The sequence below is a fragment of the Cyprinus carpio genome, chromosome A5 (assembly GCF_018340385.1).
Source record: "Cyprinus carpio isolate SPL01 chromosome A5, ASM1834038v1, whole genome shotgun sequence".
NCBI classification, from domain to species: Eukaryota; Metazoa; Chordata; class Actinopteri; order Cypriniformes; family Cyprinidae; genus Cyprinus; species Cyprinus carpio.
The window spans coordinates 9,050,880-9,070,063 of NC_056576.1; the positions used below are offsets into that span (position 1 = coordinate 9,050,880).

The 19,184-nt window shown below is 34.4% G+C and overlaps 2 protein-coding genes across 4 annotated transcripts; one reads left to right on the top strand and one right to left on the bottom strand.

Moving 5' to 3' along the window:
• Positions 1-1,604: 1,604 nt before the first annotated feature.
• ydjc (YdjC chitooligosaccharide deacetylase homolog) lies at positions 1,605-7,186 on the top strand. 3 transcript variants are annotated; one of them, XM_042753119.1, is made up of 6 exons: positions 1,605-1,694; positions 2,844-3,022; positions 4,358-4,514; positions 5,418-5,517; positions 5,833-6,010; positions 6,239-7,186. In XM_042753119.1, exons 1-6 carry the CDS (start codon positions 1,620-1,622, stop codon positions 6,585-6,587), a joined length of 1,038 nt encoding a protein of 345 aa, XP_042609053.1. In that variant the 5' UTR covers positions 1,605-1,619; the 3' UTR covers positions 6,588-7,186. The 3 variants fall into 3 exon arrangements, with proteins under 3 accessions (XP_042609053.1, XP_042609065.1, XP_042609057.1); XM_042753131.1 differs by lacking the exon at positions 1,605-1,694 and adding an exon at positions 1,941-1,957; XM_042753123.1 differs by lacking the exon at positions 1,605-1,694 and adding an exon at positions 2,034-2,165.
• Positions 7,187-7,385: 199 nt separating this feature from the next.
• ube2l3b (ubiquitin-conjugating enzyme E2L 3b) lies at positions 7,386-14,481 on the bottom strand. The gene is made up of 4 exons (XM_019104236.2): positions 14,331-14,481; positions 13,018-13,113; positions 12,225-12,411; positions 7,386-9,171 (listed from the first exon to the last, which is right to left on the bottom strand). Exons 1-4 carry the CDS (start codon positions 14,355-14,357, stop codon positions 9,017-9,019), a joined length of 465 nt encoding a protein of 154 aa, XP_018959781.1. The 5' UTR covers positions 14,358-14,481; the 3' UTR covers positions 7,386-9,016.
• Positions 14,482-19,184: the final 4,703 nt, after the last annotated feature.

The following is a 19,184-nucleotide window of genomic DNA, read 5'->3' on the forward strand; positions in this document are numbered from 1 at the left end:
GATCCACGCGCACACACGGAAAGCAGTGATTGGGCGAGGACGATGTGACGTCACGACATATTAATTACCATATACGTTACCATATACAATGTCAATATCAATAAATTATACATATATATATATATATATATATATATATATATATATATATATATATATATATATATATAGTACGTTCAAAAAAATGTAATTAAAGAAACAACAACATATACAACATATTTTTTTTGTAATTAAAGTTAATTGTATAACATTTAAATATAAATCAATAAATCAAATTTAAATGTATAAATCATTAAAATCTTCCTCATAGTTACTTTATTTATTTGCCTTATTTATTATGTTTACCTTATATAATTTATTTTATTATTTTTTTTATTTTATAATTTCTTTTTGTTTAGCCAAGAAAGTGTAGTCCTAATTTAACACTACTTTTGAAACAGGTGTTTGAAACTAACATAGATAAGCACTACTCGACAGTAGTAGTGGGAAATTGGACTTTAGCCTCAAAACGCCATAGAAATAGCACTCGTGACGTCATTACATGTGACAACTTGCCCCGGCCAACACTACAACTTAATAAAGATTTCACTAAGTGTTTTCCCACTACAGTTTGTACCATTCTTTCATCAGGAGGATGCATTCTTGTGTTTAACAAATGCTGGACCTATTTAAAAAATAATAATAATAAAAAAATTATATATATATAATTATGTATATATATAAATGCTTATGGAGTAGATGCTGTTTTTAAAGGAATGTATCAAATTTGTAAATTACATTAAATCTCACTGTTTCCAGTATGCTACAGTGTTATTCTAACACATAATGTAAGTGATGCCAGGCATGTTATTGCTACGTCAGTGTCTGGAGTTGAATACACCTGAACGGGGCATACAAAGACCATAAGCATGATACTTTATGATGTTTTCCTGATTTCTAAACGAGGTTATGTGTCTTGGGAAAACATTCAATAGCCTCCATAGACACGTAAGCAAAGTCACACCTGCTGCCTTAGGTCTGTGTACAAGGATAACATTCAGATAAATTCATCACATTGAGAACAGCAAAATCCTGGCTCTGGTCAGTATGCCTATATAACCTAGTTTATTATTGTTTATTAATTATTATCTGATTAAAAACTTCTATAAATGTTCACAATAAGTTTATAGCTTTTATCTATAAAATTTCTAAAACACCACAGTGTCATCATGTTATCCAGTCTCTGTTATTCCTAAAGTGTTTTCACAGAAGCACATAGCGTGTTTTTGGTGGCCAACATCTTGAAAAAAAAAAATCGAATTAATAATTTTAAGAACAAATAAGAACACGGTATCATGCATTGGTGTAAATATCTATATTTTTTTAAATAAAAAATGCTAAAAATTTTAAAAACATCAAATATCCATTTAAAACATTTTTTAAATATCCATTTAAAACAGTTTTAATTAAAAAAATTGACTTTGACATAAATTAGGAAAGAGAAACGTCTAATTTGTAGGTCGCTTATAGGATAAAAGCGTCTGCTGAATGACTAAATGTAAATGTACATTGCATAGTGGCGTTGTTTTATTCACATCCGGTAGAGGGCGCTGCAACTCCGGAAAAGGAAATTGCAGTTTATGTCTTCAGACGGTCATTCTCTCCGCACAGTACTGGATATACATTGTAAAAAGGACTATAATGGCATAAAATGGGTAAGCGATGACTACATTACTACTGCTGACTAGGAGTACATCACAAAACAGAATTAGTAAGACCTTTTTGACATTTAGGCTATTAGTAGATCAAGCGGACTAAATCTGTAACCGGTATGTAATCGGGCTGAGTAGATGCGATTGTATGAAATATGTGATGGACAGAGAGTAGCAGCTGCTCGTGTTAACACCTGTTTTAGATGTGTGCTGTTACCGAGCCGGTGATTTCGCGGTGAGCAGCTGAGAATCGCGCTTCCTGTTGTGTGACTGACTGACACTTCTCTCTCTGTCTTCAGATTTCAAAATCCTGTCTTTTTATTTTATTTTATTATTATTTATTTTTTTTAAAGATAGATAATTGGTCAATCGGTTTTATAGATATTTTTAACGGATATTTACGTTTCATCGGTTGTCAGTATTATTGGATCTTCCCAAATGGCACCGTTTGTTGTAAATAAGAGAGAACAACAGGTAAAGTATCTTCTTTAATACATTGTTTGTATAATTACTTAACATTTTAATATTATAAATTAATTACAGCAATTAATTTTTCAACTTAGAAATGTGTATCTTAACAATTAAACGCAGAAATAAATAAGTGACCGTTTGGAGCAGGCAAAACGGGTTTAATAAATAGCAAAAATTATTGATAAAATGTTATGTTAGTACATATATGTTAATAAAATAATATTTAAATAATATATATATTTTTTAAAAATTTAGTCATAAATACCAGCGTTTAATTAATTTAGCATTAATACTATCTAATAAAATGTATAACATTTAATCTAACGATCCTTTAGTTATTATTAAGTCAAAATGGAATGAATCAAAATTCTGGTCAGCATAAAAATAAGCATTGTTAATAAATCAGCAATTCATTTTCAAGTAGGAAATTAGTAGCTTCACAATTAGACATACAGCCTTAAACAAAGATGAAAAAAGTGGCTTTTTAAGATAAGGTAAATCTTCATAGAATGCCATAATCAGCATTAATTATTATTATTTCTAAAATATTTTGATTCTTTTTTTGTAGAGCAGTCTAAAGATCCTTTAGTTATTATTGTCAAAAAACAGAAAAAAATCCTAAAAAAAAAAAACAACAACCTATGGGTCAATCTCTAATCTAGTATTTTTGTCTTTCATCAGCAAGGCGGGGAGAAGATGCCTCAACCCAAGGTGAAGCTGGTGGTGACAGGAGATGATTTTGGGTACTGCGAGAGAAGAAATCAAGGGATTGTGGACTGCTTCAAAGCTGGTGGGATCTCCAATGTCTCCCTTCTGGTCAATGCAGTCTCAGCGGAGCACGCGGCAGAGCTGGCTAAAAGGTACTGTGGCTGATTTTGAACTACTTTTCATTTCAAGCAGATAAATATGAAAATATGATATCAATGGTTGAGTATCTTACATTCAAACAAACACTCTGTGTTACAACACTCTCCCTTATGATTATGCATGCCTTTTAAACCTATTTTCAAGGATAAGACTAGGCCTACTGATAGAGTGTATATAGGTTAGATGTATTGTTATAGATGTATAGAGGTTAGACGTGTATAGTTATGGTTAATTAAAACTTAATAAAAAAAAAAACATTTTTGTTACTTTAATAACTAAGATGAAATAAAATATATTATTATGTTTAACTTGATTTACTATAATAACAAACACCAAATAAAAATGAATAAAACTACATCCAGTCAAATGTTTTTTGAACAGTAAGATTTTAATGTTTTTTTAAGTCTGTTCTGCTCACCAAGCCTCCATTTATTTGATCCAAAATACAGCAAAAACAGTACAATTTTGAAATGTTTATACTATTTAAAACTGTTTTTTATTTGAATATATTTTAAAATTTAATTTATTCCTGTTATTTCAAAGCTGTATTTTCAGCATCATTACTCCAGTCTTCAGTGTCACATGATCCTTCTGAAATCATTCTAATATTCTGATTTGCTGCTCAAAAAAACATTTATTATTATGAAGTTAAAAAAAGCTGAGTAGATTTGTTTTCAGGTTTCTTTGATGAATAGAAAGTTTAGAAGAACAGCATTTATCTGAAATAGAAATCTTTTGCTATCCTTGCTAAATAAAAGTATTAATTTCTATAACCAAAAAACAAAGCAAAAAAAGCTTTGGAATGGTAGTGTTACTAAATGCTGATTTTTGGATCAAAGAATCCTGAAATGTGCTCAACTGTTTTAAATATTGAGGATGATAATATTTTTTCTTTTCTTGAGCAGCAAATCAGCATATTAGAATGATTTCTGAAGGATCATGTGACATGGAAGACTAAAGTGATGATGCTGAAAATTTAGCTTTGATCACAGCAATAATTTACATTTTAAGCTATATTCAAATAGAAAGCAGTTATTTTAAATATTAAAAAAAAAAATCACAATATCACTGCTTTTGTTGTATTTTCTAACAAATAAATGCAGGCTTGGTGAGCAGAAGAAAATTCTTTAAAAACATTAAAAATCTAACTGTTCAAAAACGTTTGACTCGTAGTGTACATAGACTTACTTTAAAAAGACAAAAACATACAAAACGACTAAAACGTTAAGTAAAATTTAAATGAGAACAGAAAATCGATTTGATTCAAAATAGTTATTAATTATATATTTAATTTTATAATTGATTTTAAATTATGTTTTTTTACACAGGAATCACATCCCCATTGGACTCCATGCAAATCTCTCAGAGGGTCTTCCAGTCTCTCAGGATCTAAAGGGCTCAACACTCCTCAACAAGGATGGATTCTTCCATGGCAAGATGGGCTTCCGGGAAGTTTTGCAGAGTGGTCAGCTCAAGATGTCAGAGGTACACAACCACTGGCGCGGCACCGATATACCTAAACTCACTAGTTCAAACTAATGCGTCCTTCAGAAGCTTGCGTTCTGCAAGTGAACGGCGCCTTGTGGTGCCATCCCAAAGAGGTTCAAAATCACCTTGGTACGAGTTCTGTGCTAGACTAACTGAGACTTGTCATGGCACTTGTATACTGTTGTTGTTCTCTCATTGGTCTGATTGCTTCTATTGTTCTCATTTGTATGTCGCTTTGGATAAAAGCGTCTGCTAAATGATTAAATGTAAATGTACACACAAACACTCATAAAGACCAACCGAAAGTCACATGGGAGTGCATTCAAACCATGCAGTGTGTTTACATCACAGTGTGTGTGACTGTATTCATGTTATATAGCAGTGTCAAAGGTTACTCAATGAACATGAAAGGACTTTATTACTCTCATTGCTTCTAAGAGGAGTTATGGCATTATACTCTAAATTTCAAAACAGCAGTTAAAATACCTACCACTATGTGAATCCTAAATGGTGGTAAAACCACTTGTATAATTTTTCATAATTTTTTTATGAAGTCCACTAATGTTAGTCAAGAGTGTTTGCACCAGAAACAAATGTAATATACTTTTACATAACCATTTTCCACCTTTTCTTAAATTTAACAGGTTGTTTAATAAAGCTTAGTTTCAGTAGATGGTGTTTTTGGACTGTGGCGGAAGCTTTTCATTGCTTTTGTTAAAAATTAACCTCTTTTATTTCCAAGGAATAAAGGAATTAAGGATAGTACTTTTCATGGAATAACCCATTTAAACATACAGCATTAAACCATTTTAAAGTTTAAGACTTCAGAAGCAAGCACAGCTTGGTTTGTTTGATTCTGTTATGTTGTCTACTTAAGTTGTGTTGTGTTTTCTGTTTAAGGTGGAGGCGGAGCTCAGAGCCCAGGTAAATCGATTTTGTGAACTGGTTGGCCACATGCCCTACCATATGGACGGCCACCAGCATGTGCACATTCTGCCAGGTAACAGTGGGTTTGTTTTGAGTATCCAACAATTCATGTTTTCAGCATCATTACTCCAGTTCTCACTGTCACATGATCCTTTAGAAATCATTCAAATATGCTGATTTGATGCTGAAGAAATATTTATTATTGTTATAAATTTTGAAAACTCGTGTGCAGCTTAATATTTTTGTGGAAACTGATGCATTTTGTCAGGGTTTTAGTCTTAATAGAAAGCTCAGGTTCTTCTCAGCTTGTAACGTTACAAATGTGTTTTGTCACTTTTGATCAGTAAAGGTCATTAAAAAGCTTTTTATGTTTTACCATGTTTTTTAGAGGTGCGAGAGGTGTTTGCACAAGTTCTCTCTGATTTTGGAATCACCTACACACGGGTCCCCATAGAACCCGGACTTAAATTTTGTACCTTCCTCCCGCCGCATCTGCGGGACTTCAATGCACAGGTTGAAAAAGATGCCCTGGAATCTATCAAGGTCTTTCATCGCCATGGAATTAGGTTTGTGAGGCAACATTTTTAATGATCTGCACCGGTTTTAGGAAATATTTACCTCATTTATAGTATCTTGTGTAGTTATTAGGGCAGGTTTGGTTACATTTTAATAATCTATTTTGTCCTTCGAATACATTAGGCACAGTATATACACAATATGCATGAAGTGTTATCCTTAAATTTTTGCCTTATGAAATCAAATCAACTACATACTGGTTTTGCCTATCCTCTCAGATGGCCTGACGTATACCTGGGCCTGAGCACCATGGGTAAGAACATGTCTGTGTCCAACCTGAAACGCGCTTTGGGCTTCACGCTGGAAGCTTCACTAGACGACCGTGTGACCTCCCCATTGATACAGTCCAATGATGCGGTGACCGACTCCTATTGTCCGGTTACAGCAGAGCTCATGGTGCATCCAGGATATCCAAGTCAACCTCACCAGGGCGGATGTGGAGAAGGACCGGATGACTTCTCGCAGTCCGCAGACCGACTACACGAGCTGAATACTTTGAGGGACCCTTTGGTGCTTAACTACTACAGGCAACAGGGGATCCACCTCTGTGCCTTTAAAGACTTTTAAACACCTAGAGCAGAGGATTTGGGGTATTCTCCTTTAAGATCTTGACCCATACCTCAATTAGTCATTAGAGTACGAATGCTTGGTTCGGGAAAGACAGAAAAATCGGCATTCAGTTTCATTGTGCTGCTTCCAAAGCTCATACGAAACAATTTGAAGCTGCTACTTGAAGTAGAGCCAAAACTATATTCTACTAATTATTCAACAGAAACACATGATACTATTAAATTGACCTGTTTTTAAATGGTTCAACAAGACTTTTAGTTTTTAGTTTAGTTAATTTTTTTCAGCAGCCAATCGTTTCAATATAGAGAGCTGCGTCCTTATAATAGAAAAGTGCAATTTTATTTGGATTTGTTTTTGAAAATGTTGCCTCATTTGAGCAAGTTTCTCACAAATCCCGATATTCATATTGCAGAGAACTGTAAAATCTAACAGCAATGCCATCTTTATGACTGTAACAAACTATATGAAGATTTTCAATCAACTGAACATGTAGCAATTACTTTATATATTTAAAAATCAAAGGTATTTTTGGGTACAGTGTTTTTAATGAATGTATTTATGATATTTTATGAACCTAAAATAAAGAGTTCATTGTACTCTGGATTTCTTTCTGAAATTTAAAACAAGTATTACAATGGTGAAAGTGATTTAGGATTGAAAGTTTAAAAAAACTCAATATATGAGCACAGCAATTTTGCTGCACTATATTTTGAAACACTATAACACCAACCAGTTGCACCATAGAAATACATTTAAATACCGAACATTCATCCTATTGAAACATTCATTCAGAACTAGGTCAAAATAGCCTTTATTTGGGGAGTTCAACGTTTTGTCACATATTAGGGTTAACATGTTTATAACCTGTATGTTTCAGGCTATTAAGAATAAGCTGTAATTGAAGCAACAGTTTAGGGTTTAAGTAGTAGTCCTCATAAATATATAGTTTACTAATGCTTATATATTCAGGTTAAACAACCACTAAATGCTCAAGTTCAGATTCGATTTATCACACAAATCCGTAATGCTGTTTTAAACTGGGGAATCTTAGAAAACCGATTGGATTGGTTGATTTTGATATGAAAACCCTAACCAGATCAGAAGTGAATTTAACCAATGTTTGAATGTTACATTGCTGGTTCTTCCTTTTTTATTTTGGTGTACAAATGTGGAGCGTTTTTGAAGTTTGATACTGCATGAAAATAAGTTTTCAACAAGGCATTCTGCGAGAGACTTCCCCCAAATGCATAAGCAAATATTACTGAAATATCTTGAACTAGAGAAAGCCCGAAGAACCTTTTTGCATTATAAAGAGTGGCGTAAAAATGGAATATGACAGATTGAATGATATCCTTTAAACAAACTGTAGAGAATGTTCTAGAAAACTCACGGTCAACTACTGCGTTTATTCTGTGTTGGGAGAAAATGGGAATAATAATAATAATTCTCAGTAGCGTACATCTCTGTAGATCTAGGGGCTGTTTCCATGATTAAACCCAAATATACAAGAATTTCCTATGAAACATGTTAAAAGAGATGTTTAAAATTAGTCATCATTATGGAAAATTACGTTCACTCACACAAAGAGCGTTGTTTTCATTCTTCCTTTTTTCATTTGTGAAACAAAAATGTATTTCATAGCAATCTCGGCTCCTTTTGTTACGGACTTTACAGTGGTTTTGCCGATTCGAGGCTTGGTAAAGGGCTGAAAGTAGCCTGTTGCTTAGACATACCGTGCAACCCAACAAGTGCAGTGAAAGTAAAAATGTTATATGAAATAATCGGTCGCCATCGCTGCGTAACCACCATTCCTCCTTTACGTCTCCTTTTTTGTTTTGTGGAAATCAAAGAGCACAAATGTAAGAAAAGGGAACAACATCATCATAATAATAATAATAACAATGTACATGATAAATTACAACCCATCTTTGTTTTAAATGAAGTGTCACTTCCAAAAGTAATTTTTGAAAGTTTTGTGTAATAATGCAATGATTCATTTTCTCATTACAAAAGGGTCAAACAGCATTTGTTACTGAAACGCCCTGTACAATTTCCAGCTTCTTTGTCTTAAGTTAGCCTCTAACCAAATTTTGATGCTTCAAAGTTGAGAAAGGAAAAATAAACAACACAGTAGAAAGTTAGTAAGGGCCTCAAGCTAACATCAGAAACTCAGATCGGATGTCCTCGCGGCGTCCTGCTTCAAGACGGAGGATGCAGCTGCGCTGTACTTCTCCAGCTCGACTAGAGTGACACATGGAAAGGAGAGGAGAAGGAGGGAAAGCGGGAGGGAGGGAGGGAGGGAGGGAGGAGGGGAGGGAGGGAGGGAGGGATAGAGGATTTTGTTTGGGTGTCGGGAGGAAGGTAGTAGAGCGAGGGGAAGAGGATCAGAGGAGTAGGAGGGGTCTGGGGCTACACACTGGTTATTGTTAGTCCACTGGCCGCTTTTCGCCGTGTTTCTTTGTAAACTCTTCTGCATTCTTAAAGAATTTTTTACGGTCTTTTGAGTATTCTTCTGCTAGGTCGGCCCTCAGAGGGTGTTCTGGCTGTGGGTCGTTCACCAGGGCAATGAGCGACTGAATTACTGTAGAAAAAGGGAAAAGAAGGCATGTTATCATTGGTTACGAAAACAAAAAATGTATTATTAAGTAACTCAATGTATTTATTATTATTTCTTACAGTTCTAATAAATTCTGCTTTAAATAATCCCTATAGTTTAGTGAGAGAATTATATACTCTTCTTCATCAGTCATCATTGAGATACTGTTATAGATTTTAATATTTTGAGTTTTTGTTTTTTTCTATTTTTATTTTAAAGTTTTAATCATTTTGTGTCCTTGTCATGTTTTTTTTTTATGTCTTTATAGTTTTTATTAATGTTTATTTTCAGGTTTTTTTTTTTACATTAAGAGAACTGTCGCATTGGCAACTAGCTAAAAAAAGTTTTTTAGATTTTATTTTAAGTACATTTATTTTTCCAAAAAATATTTTATATGGTTTTAAGTTCTAGTAAACTATAATTACCCTGATTCTTATCTTTTATATATCATTATCTTTATTCTATACAGCATTATTTTAGTATCAATTAGACACCGTTATATATTTTTATTAATAGTTTAAAATATTTTTATTAATAGTTTAAATTAGTTTTAATTTTTATACTTTGTTTTTATTTTTAAATTTAACAAAAATAAAAAAATAAGTAGTTTTAATTTTTATACTTTTTTTTTTTAACAAAAATAATTAATTTTGTGTTTGTCTTCAAGTTAAACCAAATGAAAATGAGAAATGTTTCCTTGGGAACTAGCTAAAATATGTAATTTTTAAAATCTTTTATTTCAGTTATTATTTATTTCAAGTAACTTTTTATTTTCTTAAGAGTTTTAGTTAATTATCTATGAAATATTTGGGTAGTTAAAGTGCCCCTATTATGGATTTTTGAAAACTACCTTTCATGCAATGTGTAACACAGCTCTAAGTGAATGAAAACATCCTGCAAAGTTTTAAATCTGCACCGTGTATAAAGTTATTGTCTCTCAAAAGAAAGAGTCAACTCTGAAACATCGAAACGAGTCACTTTAAAATGAATCCCAAGCCGTTTCATGTTGACAAATGAAACAAGCATATTGTCCGCCCACTTTTCCCGTTGGACTGAATGAAAATGCAAATTCATTCTTTGCCACTAGATGCCACTTTTGGAGCTGTAAAAATATCGGTTTCCCTGGTAACGCTGTACACAAAGCAGCACTGCACTCACAAACGCTGCTTTATCAGGCATTACAGGTAGGGCTGCACAATTAATCCAAATTAAATTGCAAAGGCAATAAATCGCGATTAGGCAGAAGCTGCGACTGTCATGCGTATCTTTCAGTGAAGCATGGTTCTGTGATCAGCAGTAAATCTCCATCCAAAGGCCAGAGGGCGCTCTCACGCTTAAAATCCAAATATGCCTGGAAGAACAAATCCAGGAAATCGCTGCAGCTGATTAAACAGAAGATTTAACTGCTTTCATTGATTCAACGTAACTAATAAACACACTACTACAGCAATATACAGTTTACCTGAGTTCTTATTATAATTTTCATCACAATAAAGTATGTATATATTTAATGAGATGATAGTCATAGCCTTTTTTATTGCTTATTATAATATGATGATATTTTGTGCTTTATTTATTATTTTGTTGAAGATGCTTCATCTTATAGAAGGATTTTTTTTTTTAAATAGTCTGAAGTGAGTTTGGAGTTAAAACATGTTATTAAATGCAGTATTTTCACGTGCTCTCAGGTGGAGCAGCATTTACTACACAGAGTCATAGTCCACTGAGAAGATGCGCAAACAGCTGTCATAATCGAGAACGATTTCTTCGATTTCATAATCCTATGATTATATCGTCTGCAATTATGAACGCGATTTTTGCATTTGTCAGAGAACTGTGGTTCTGCGTAGTAAATGCTGCTCCATCTGAAAGCAGGTGATGGAGATTTACTGCTAATCACAGAACAGGCTTTACTGACTAAATGTGCATAATAATCGACATGCGATTAATCATGCAGCCCTAATTTACAGTCGCGATGAAATGAAAATGAGACCAATCGGACCAATCAACGCAGATTAGCTTCACGCAAAGGAGGGGTTTGGAAAAATGAATTGTTGAGGGAATCGTTGAGCAAGTAAGGTAAAAGAAATGCATATTATAAGACAATGAATGTGTTTTTTGACCTTGCATGCATGTCAACCTGTTGTTGGGGACTCCCAAAACCAAAACGTGAACCTTTCATTACCCATAATAGGGGCACTTTAATATTCTCCTAAAGATTGCTACAGGTGATAGTATGTTTAAAAAAAATCTTATTGTTACCAACAGATATCCAATCAAAAGTTAAAAACAAAAGCCTAAAACAGAGATTCTAGTTATTCAAGAAATAACCTCACTATGTTTACTCCATAATATAAAGCAAAACTTTGATCTAAACAGCTTTATAAACTAGGAATGTAGTACTGCATGATCTAAACTTGTTCAGAGCAATCTAGCTTTCTGAAGAAATATGACATCACAAGAATTCTGTAGAACAATTGCATACATGTTGAAAGTTTGAACGCATCTATTTCTGGAGATTTATTCCTTTGATATGCTTCAAGTATAAAGCTGCAGTAACTAACAGCTGCAAGACTAGCAGATAACTCCAGTCTTCAGTGTCACATAATCCAAAGATTCATTTCTAATTATCAATGTTGAAAACAGCTGTGCTGCTTAATATTTTTGTGCCAGCTCAGATTCTTTTTTTTTTTAATATTTAATTGGGTCCTTACTGAATAAAATACTGATATATAGTTTTATTAAATTCAGCATTAAATAATTCCTGTTATTTAGTCAGAGAGAGCTAAACGGCCTTTATCTTTACAAAAAACAGAATAAAAGTCTCGTTTGGGAAGTCAATATTAGCAGAATAAATAAATAAAGGGGCGTTGCCTACTTTATAAACGAATGGACAGTGAACACAAACATTATCCCAAAGCCTATCTGTTCATGATTTCTATATAATGAAGTGACAACAGGACTGAGAGTGTTTATGCACCAGGATCAGCCGAGCTTTAGCAGTCTGACTCATGTGAGACAACCGCAGCGCATCTCACCTTGGTCAGTTTTGGTGGCTGGTTTCCAGTTCTCTGCACTAATGACAGGCAGGCAGACCTGTCCCTTCTCGTCAATGTTGGGGTGGTAGATCTTCGTTTTGAACGTGATCTTGGGTGGTTTGAAAGGGTATTCTGCAGGGAAGATGATCTCGATCCTGAACGCCCCTTTGTCGTATGGAGGGTTGTCCTGTGGGAGAATGAGGTAAATGAGGCGAGCACAGCTCAGTCTATAATGTATACAATTACAAACAAACCGATATTAAGAAAACACGCATGAGGTAGGAGATCTGATGTGGCTGATTGCATTATGAAATGCATGTATATTGTCTTAGTCTAAATGCAGTCTAGCTCTAAAATGTGCAAGAAATTTGTAAAAAAAATTTTAGAGGTTAATCAATGTTTTGTACAGAGGTGCCCAAACTTTTTACTACGGAGTGCCAAAAATCAAACATGAATAAAAGTTATTGACTGAAAGTAAATGTTGCTTTTACATTCAACAACAGTTTATTAAAACACACAATCGAATTCACCTATATTCTCTGTATTTGCAAAAATGCAAATTACAATGCAAAAACAAAAATGATTTAAAAATGTGTAAACCAAGTAGAAATGAAGATATGCTTCAATGGCGTGTTTTTCCCCTCAGAAATAAAACAGGTCACAACTTTGGCTTGCAGGTTCTGTCAAATCCTAAAGCTATTACAACATACCATTTCTTGTCTGCATACTTTACACATGCAAATAACATGTAAACGATTCATGAAAGATGTGTGAGGATTTACTAAACACTTACTGGAACAATGAGGCCTTGCCATGTCAATATGTTTGATTCATCGACTTGAATGTTACGGAAATTTTTCATCCCAGATTTGCGGATTTCTTCAAGCTCCTGACAAAAAGGGTTGGAAAGAAGGATGCATTAGATACTATTTCTGTGGCTTCGCAACTTCTACTTTATGATTTATCTTATGCTAAAAAGTCTCTCCTAATAGCACGTCGCCATTAATTCGGTAATACCAAAGCACAAACAAATGAATTAGGAATAACAGTTTACAACATTAACCAAAGCCTTCTATGTATCTTTATCATGGTCATCATTCCCAAATGTAACGTAAGCCAGGTCTTGACCTTCTGATTAGACCCATTCCTTCTATTGTCACTGGGAGATGATTGACATATACAGCCACACTTATCTAACAAGGAAGTAAACTCGTTAACATGGTCACTTAGACTTACAATAAGTACATAAGCACCCCAAAACATCAAACAGACGTCACTTCAGAGAGATTAACTTCAAAAAAGGTTGGTCAGACACATCAAGGTGGCTATAAACTAGTTAATCACGAGTTGTGAATGAATGAAGTGATTTCGACATGACGGAAGTGTATAAAGCGAAAGCTTGTAAAGAACATACGGTTTCGTTTTTTTTTTTTTTTAGTAAGGGCGTTACTACAGCTAACCACCTGGAACTCACTAAACCGACTTATTTAAGCAGTGTTCTACCTAACTGTGTTATTTCAAGCTTTAAACGTTAAAAGCACGGCGATTCCATCTTATTTGTAACAGATGTGGCTGGTCTGGAGTCTTTGAGTCATGTCTCACGTCACTGCTGCGGGGTTAAGACAGCATTATTCGGTTAAAAACATATATTAGATCCTATAACACTCGATTAATTTATCGTTATTGTATCCAGACGGTTCAGATCTGTTTGAAGCAACCGAATCCGCTGTGACGGAACTCGTCGCGTTAGACTCCTGCGCGTTACATTCCTGTCATTTACTCGCTGTCAATGAATTAAAGGACTTGATAAACACTGAAGCCTACTCAAACGTGTCCTTTGACCCTCTATCTCCCCGATCTCGATCCCAAAACTGTGTTCTAAAGTCCCGCGGCCTCCACCGGCGCTTTTCCTCCTTCATGTTTGGAAAGGCGAAGCGAGCCGAGTCATCGAGTGAGAGAACCGCTCGTACCAACGCCGATCAAGCACCAGTCAACAACCGAATCGCCTTCTCTGCGAGCTAAACTTTATGTTTAACCCCTCGTCGCGTCGTCGTATGTGGTTTTTCTTTATTTGCGACATAAAAAGTATGAGGTTTGGACGTCTACCTTGTGTAGTCTCCTGCTCGCCGCCATCTTGAATCTTTCAACTGCTACCAGAATGCACCGCGCGGCGCTGCTGTGGAATCATGAGCTCGTCTGCGTTTTTAAAACTTCGGGTGATCTGGGATCAGATTTATTTTTCGCGCACAACCCACACAACAGACAAGACGAGGGCGCGTACAATGATCTCAGGTCAGCACCCGTGGGTACTTTCCATTACAGAACCAAACAAAAATGCCATTTATTACACTGTGATAGGAACTGATTTTCCCGTGATTAATCGAGCCATCATTCAGTCAGGCCTTTATTATTTACTTATCTAGAAAATTTCTTAAACTAAGTTAAGGAATAAATATAACGGTTACAGTAAACTTCAGAATGTAGGTGTGCCGGGAGAGACATGCAGCGCGCAGTGAACGTCCTTGACGAGGAAGTGCGTCTTCCGGATTTCTAGATGCGTGCTGCTTAACGACCACGCGATGTCACCCCAGAGTAAGGAATAATGATAAGAAAGTGGTTATTTGATGCAGAGGGTTATTGAATTATTTGGCACCTTTTATGTTGGCTTGGCAAACCGCCATAAAACACCTGAATAAGAAGAAGAAGAAGAAGAAGAATTACTTGCGACATAAACAATGGTTCTGGTTTTATCTGGTTTAAACTTTTCTAAAATCATTCAACAGACCAGTCTGACTAGGCTGGGAGTCTAGCCAAGACCAGAAAACCACTTAAGGCTGATTTAGCTTGTAGCTTATGCGTGTAATAAAGAAACAAATCCATCAAGTCATTTTTAACTTCAATTTAAGAGGACAACATGGGCCTTTTTCACAGGAGATACTGTTATTATGGACTGAATGATGGATTTGTTTCTTAAAAACACACAAATTTTGACTTCACAAGATGTTAATTAATTACTTTTGGATTATTGTGATGTTTTAATCAGCTGTTTGGACTCTCATTCTGACGGCACCCATTCCCTGCAGAGGATCCATTGGTGAACAAATTATGTAATAGTACATTTCTCCAAATTTGTTCCGATGAAGAAACATATTTATCTTAGATAGCCTGAGTGTAGGTAAATTTGTTATTTTTTTTTTTATGCAAACTATTCCTTTAATATATGATGTATAACTGTAAATATAAATGGCTACAAGCTATATTTTAGTTTATCATAAATGCTTGTCAGTACATATGACAGTATACACTTTAACCATATTTAAAGGCAATAGAAGTATTTATGAAATTACATATGAAATGTACTTAAGTCTTACTTAAATATGTCAAAAACGTCTTATGTTAAAGTAATTGCATTAAATATAAATTTAAACTATAAATCATTTTCATTTAATTTTAAATAACATGCAATTAGATGTCTGAAAACATTACATTCAGTTTGCACTTGAGTATTTTCTAAACATCTAAAGCTGGAGAAAAATCCAAATACAGATAGAGCTGAAATGATCTACAGAAGGAAGTCTGCATGGAGCCTGTACATCAATGTGCTGTTTGTGTGCACGTCAAATTAAGTGTGCATTTGTGGTTTTGTTCGTGTGGTTTGGTTTGTTTAATTGTTTAATCCTTTCTTGACACAGGAGCCCATACTTTATTGCCAACATGCTTCCCAGACTAAGGACAGATAAAAAGTTAGCTTGCATGCTCCCATGGTTTCCTGTAAACCGCATGACTGAAACAACTTGATCAGACTTGCTTCCCCTCCTCCAGCAATTACAGGTAAAGATGGGCTGTTACAGATGGGAAACACCAACTGTCTTGTTTCCACTTTTTCTGTGTTCAGCATTCAAAATGTTTCACTAATTTGGCTTAATACTTTAAATATAGTAAAATGCATGCTTTAGATTTAAAGATAAGTCACTTTAGTGAGACTCTTTAACTTGAATGAGTCACATGTAAACACAGGTGTACAATTGCTAAGAAAACACCTGTCAAAATATATGTTTGAAATATATGATCTGACCTAAATTTCAATAACAATACCTGTATTTTCACTTCCTTGCAGAAAGGACCTGCTTCAGGCAGTTTGGGCTTGTAACTGGTTCAATAATTGCTCCTATAACTTAAAATCTTAAAGATGAGCCTTAGAGCACCAATGTAGCAAAGCAGGTCAGAGACCTTTTAGCCCCAAATTCAATGAAAAACATTAAATAGTTAAACAGTCATCTTAATCACATTTAATAGCTGATATTATTTCCAAGAGAATCTCTTATTGTGGATTGAGCTCAAATGTAGTCACCCTGAAAAGATTTGATGTAGAAACAGTTTACAGTCAGAAATTGCTAGTAAAATTCACAAACAGTTAAACAAAACAATAGAAACAGCAAGTAGTTGTGTTTTAAGCATTTAACTCTGCTATAACTTCCTCAAAACTATGTGATAACTATTATAAGCTTGTTGCTCTCCGGAACACTTGAAAATATTTTAAAATTATTTTTATATTGTGCTCACTAAATTGGTTTCAATTTTTTCCACATTATAAAATCATTTTAAATCAATATTTCATGTCTGAAGTTCAAGGCTTTCTCAGCAAAATCAATATAGGGGTTTTCTATTGAGCCTTTGTGGTTTGTGAGTGGTCATTGTTGGCTTTATTGCTCTGAAATTACTGGAAAGTTTGCCACTTCCTCCAACACTGTATAACTGAGAAACCACTGAGGGTCTTTTCCTCCTAGTGAAAGTACTTTTTGTTATTCATTGCTCTGTGGATAAAACTGCACAAGTTTGTCCATTTTTGGGTTAATTCCTTATGAATGTTTTGCAGTGCTTTCGGGAAGTTCACACACCTTTTACCTGCTCTGAGATGGGTCTCAGATTGCGTTGGTTTTGTTTGCTTGGTATATGATTGCTGATAAGCAATCAAAAGATCTTATATTTGGAAAGAATTCTACTTGTCTATTTTTCCAGATTTAATTTAGGTGCTTGCCATACCTCTTTTCTGAAACATGAGTGGAATGGATTTGTTTTTGTGTAAATAGATTGTACATAAAACCTTTTGGATTTATGAACCATGCACCAAAATTTGTTCTACTTGTGTTTCATGAATGGGGTCTTTTAAACTATGTTCTCACACATGTGCTTTACAATATTGGGGGGTGTTTCAGACCTGTCAGTGCAAAGGTCACATTCTAGCTATATCAGATCCACACGTTTGCAATAGCTATTGCTTAAAAGAGCAAAGAAAAAAGTGATTGTATCGCATAGAGGTACACTCCTGGGCAAAAAAATGGGCCAAGTCAAAAACTGATAAATATTTAGCTTTTATAGGTGCACATTTGAACATTTGAACCAAAAACCACTGGTCAGGAAATTAGCAAGAATTGCACAAATACTGTAGATAATGTAATTTAGTACAGGATATCATTTTTCTTTATTTTTAAAAGTATTATGCCATGTGGGAAAACTTGCAGCTTACTTTTTAAGGAAGAAGTGTCAGTATTATCCCACTCGATGTTGATGGCTTCAGACAGTTAGTAGTTAAAAAATGTACTAAGTTTAATGTGAGACCAAATATTTTTTCAAGGGTTTAAATCTGGACTCAGACCAGGCCAAAACACAAACCTGGTAGACTTGTTTTCAGACCGCTTCTTGGTTATCTTTGCAGTGTGGGCAGGAGCATTTTCTTGTTGTAAAAATAACATCTGGTCATTCCTCATTATATAACTACTTTTCAGCTGTGAGAAGCAAGCCATTCTGCAATATTCTCTTATACTCAGTTGACTTTTCACAGTGAAGCAGCCCACCAGTACCAGCATCACTGTGGTAGGTGCATTCAGATCTTCAAAAGACACCGCTCTGGTGCATCACCATACAACGAGTGTTTTATCGTGATTAATCACTACACATTATTCTGCATTAGTCAAACTTTCCATATTCTGCTGAAAATTCATTTGGCCTTTGATGTTTTTCTTAAACAGCTATGGTGTGTTTTGCTAATTTGCTTACCAGTAACTGTAAATAGGTTTATCAAAAGTATCTAAAGATAAATTTAAAATATTATGGTGCTGTGATTTTAACACTGCATTTTTTTGGGATGTTAAGAGTAAAAACAACCTTTTAAACTTCATAGCAATTATTTTGTTCATTCTGGCATGAATATGATAGGTTATTGGCATGAAAAGACTATGTTGTTTTTGGAAAGCTATGGTAAATCAGAGCGGTAAAAGTTAACATTGCGCCAAGTTGTGCTTTTTTAAAAACGAAACTGAGTAGTGCATATGTAGGGGGAGGGCTGTTCTTTTGAAAATTAAGCAAATAAGCACCTTTTCATTTAGCAGTTGAGCTCAGGTCAGTGCTGAAATGTAATTGCACATTTCCCCTTAGTCTTTTCACAATAGTGATGCTCTTGGCGTTGTTGCTTCACGGAATAACACACACCCTTGGATCTTTTCCAAGCTCTGATATCAAAAGACATTCAGACGATTCATTATTAAGATAATGACATGTCTGGATCACTTTAAACACGCTTTTGTTGAACAGGAAAGTTTGGAAAGGTCTAGATTATGCACATTATTTCTGTCTCCGCTAAAGATATTTTAGACAAATTTGGGAAAATGAATTTCATCCATCAGTCAAGTGGGTTTAAACTGAATTTTAAGAAATAGAAATTTGAAGAGTATGCTGAATTGAAATACAGGGGTGGATCCGTGTAACGCTTCACAATTAAATTTTCAGACAACATGGAGCAAATGCAAAAATAAACAAATGAAACCAAACATTATTTTTTCTATTTTTTTCAGCTACTTCATTAATTAACAATTGCCATTTTCTTTCCGTTTTTTCAATTTTACTTCTGCTAAATTGTGACTTAAGAAATTTGAAAAAAATTTGAAATCTAAACAATTTTCT

What these genes read in the sequence shown, in the direction of transcription:
- ube2l3b (XM_019104236.2), bottom strand. Translation starts at nt 14,357, where the DNA reads ATGGCGGCGAGCAGGAGACTACACAAG. An exon ending in CGAGCAGGAGACTACACAAG is followed by an intron (nt 13,114 to 14,330) that starts GTAGACGTCCAA and finishes CCTTTTTGTCAG; the next exon opens with GAGCTTGAAGAAATCCGCAA. An exon ending in AGCCACCAAAACTGACCAAG is followed by an intron (nt 9,172 to 12,224) that starts GTGAGATGCGCT and finishes CTTTTTCTACAG; the next exon opens with TAATTCAGTCGCTCATTGCC.
- ydjc (XM_042753119.1), top strand. Translation starts at nt 1,620, where the DNA reads ATGTCTTCAGACGGTCATTCTCTCCGCACAGTACTGGATATACATTGT. An exon ending in ACTATAATGGCATAAAATGG is followed by an intron (nt 1,695 to 2,843) that starts GTAAGCGATGAC and finishes GTCTTTCATCAG; the next exon opens with CAAGGCGGGGAGAAGATGCC. An exon ending in TTTCATCGCCATGGAATTAG is followed by an intron (nt 6,011 to 6,238) that starts GTTTGTGAGGCA and finishes CTATCCTCTCAG; the next exon opens with ATGGCCTGACGTATACCTGG.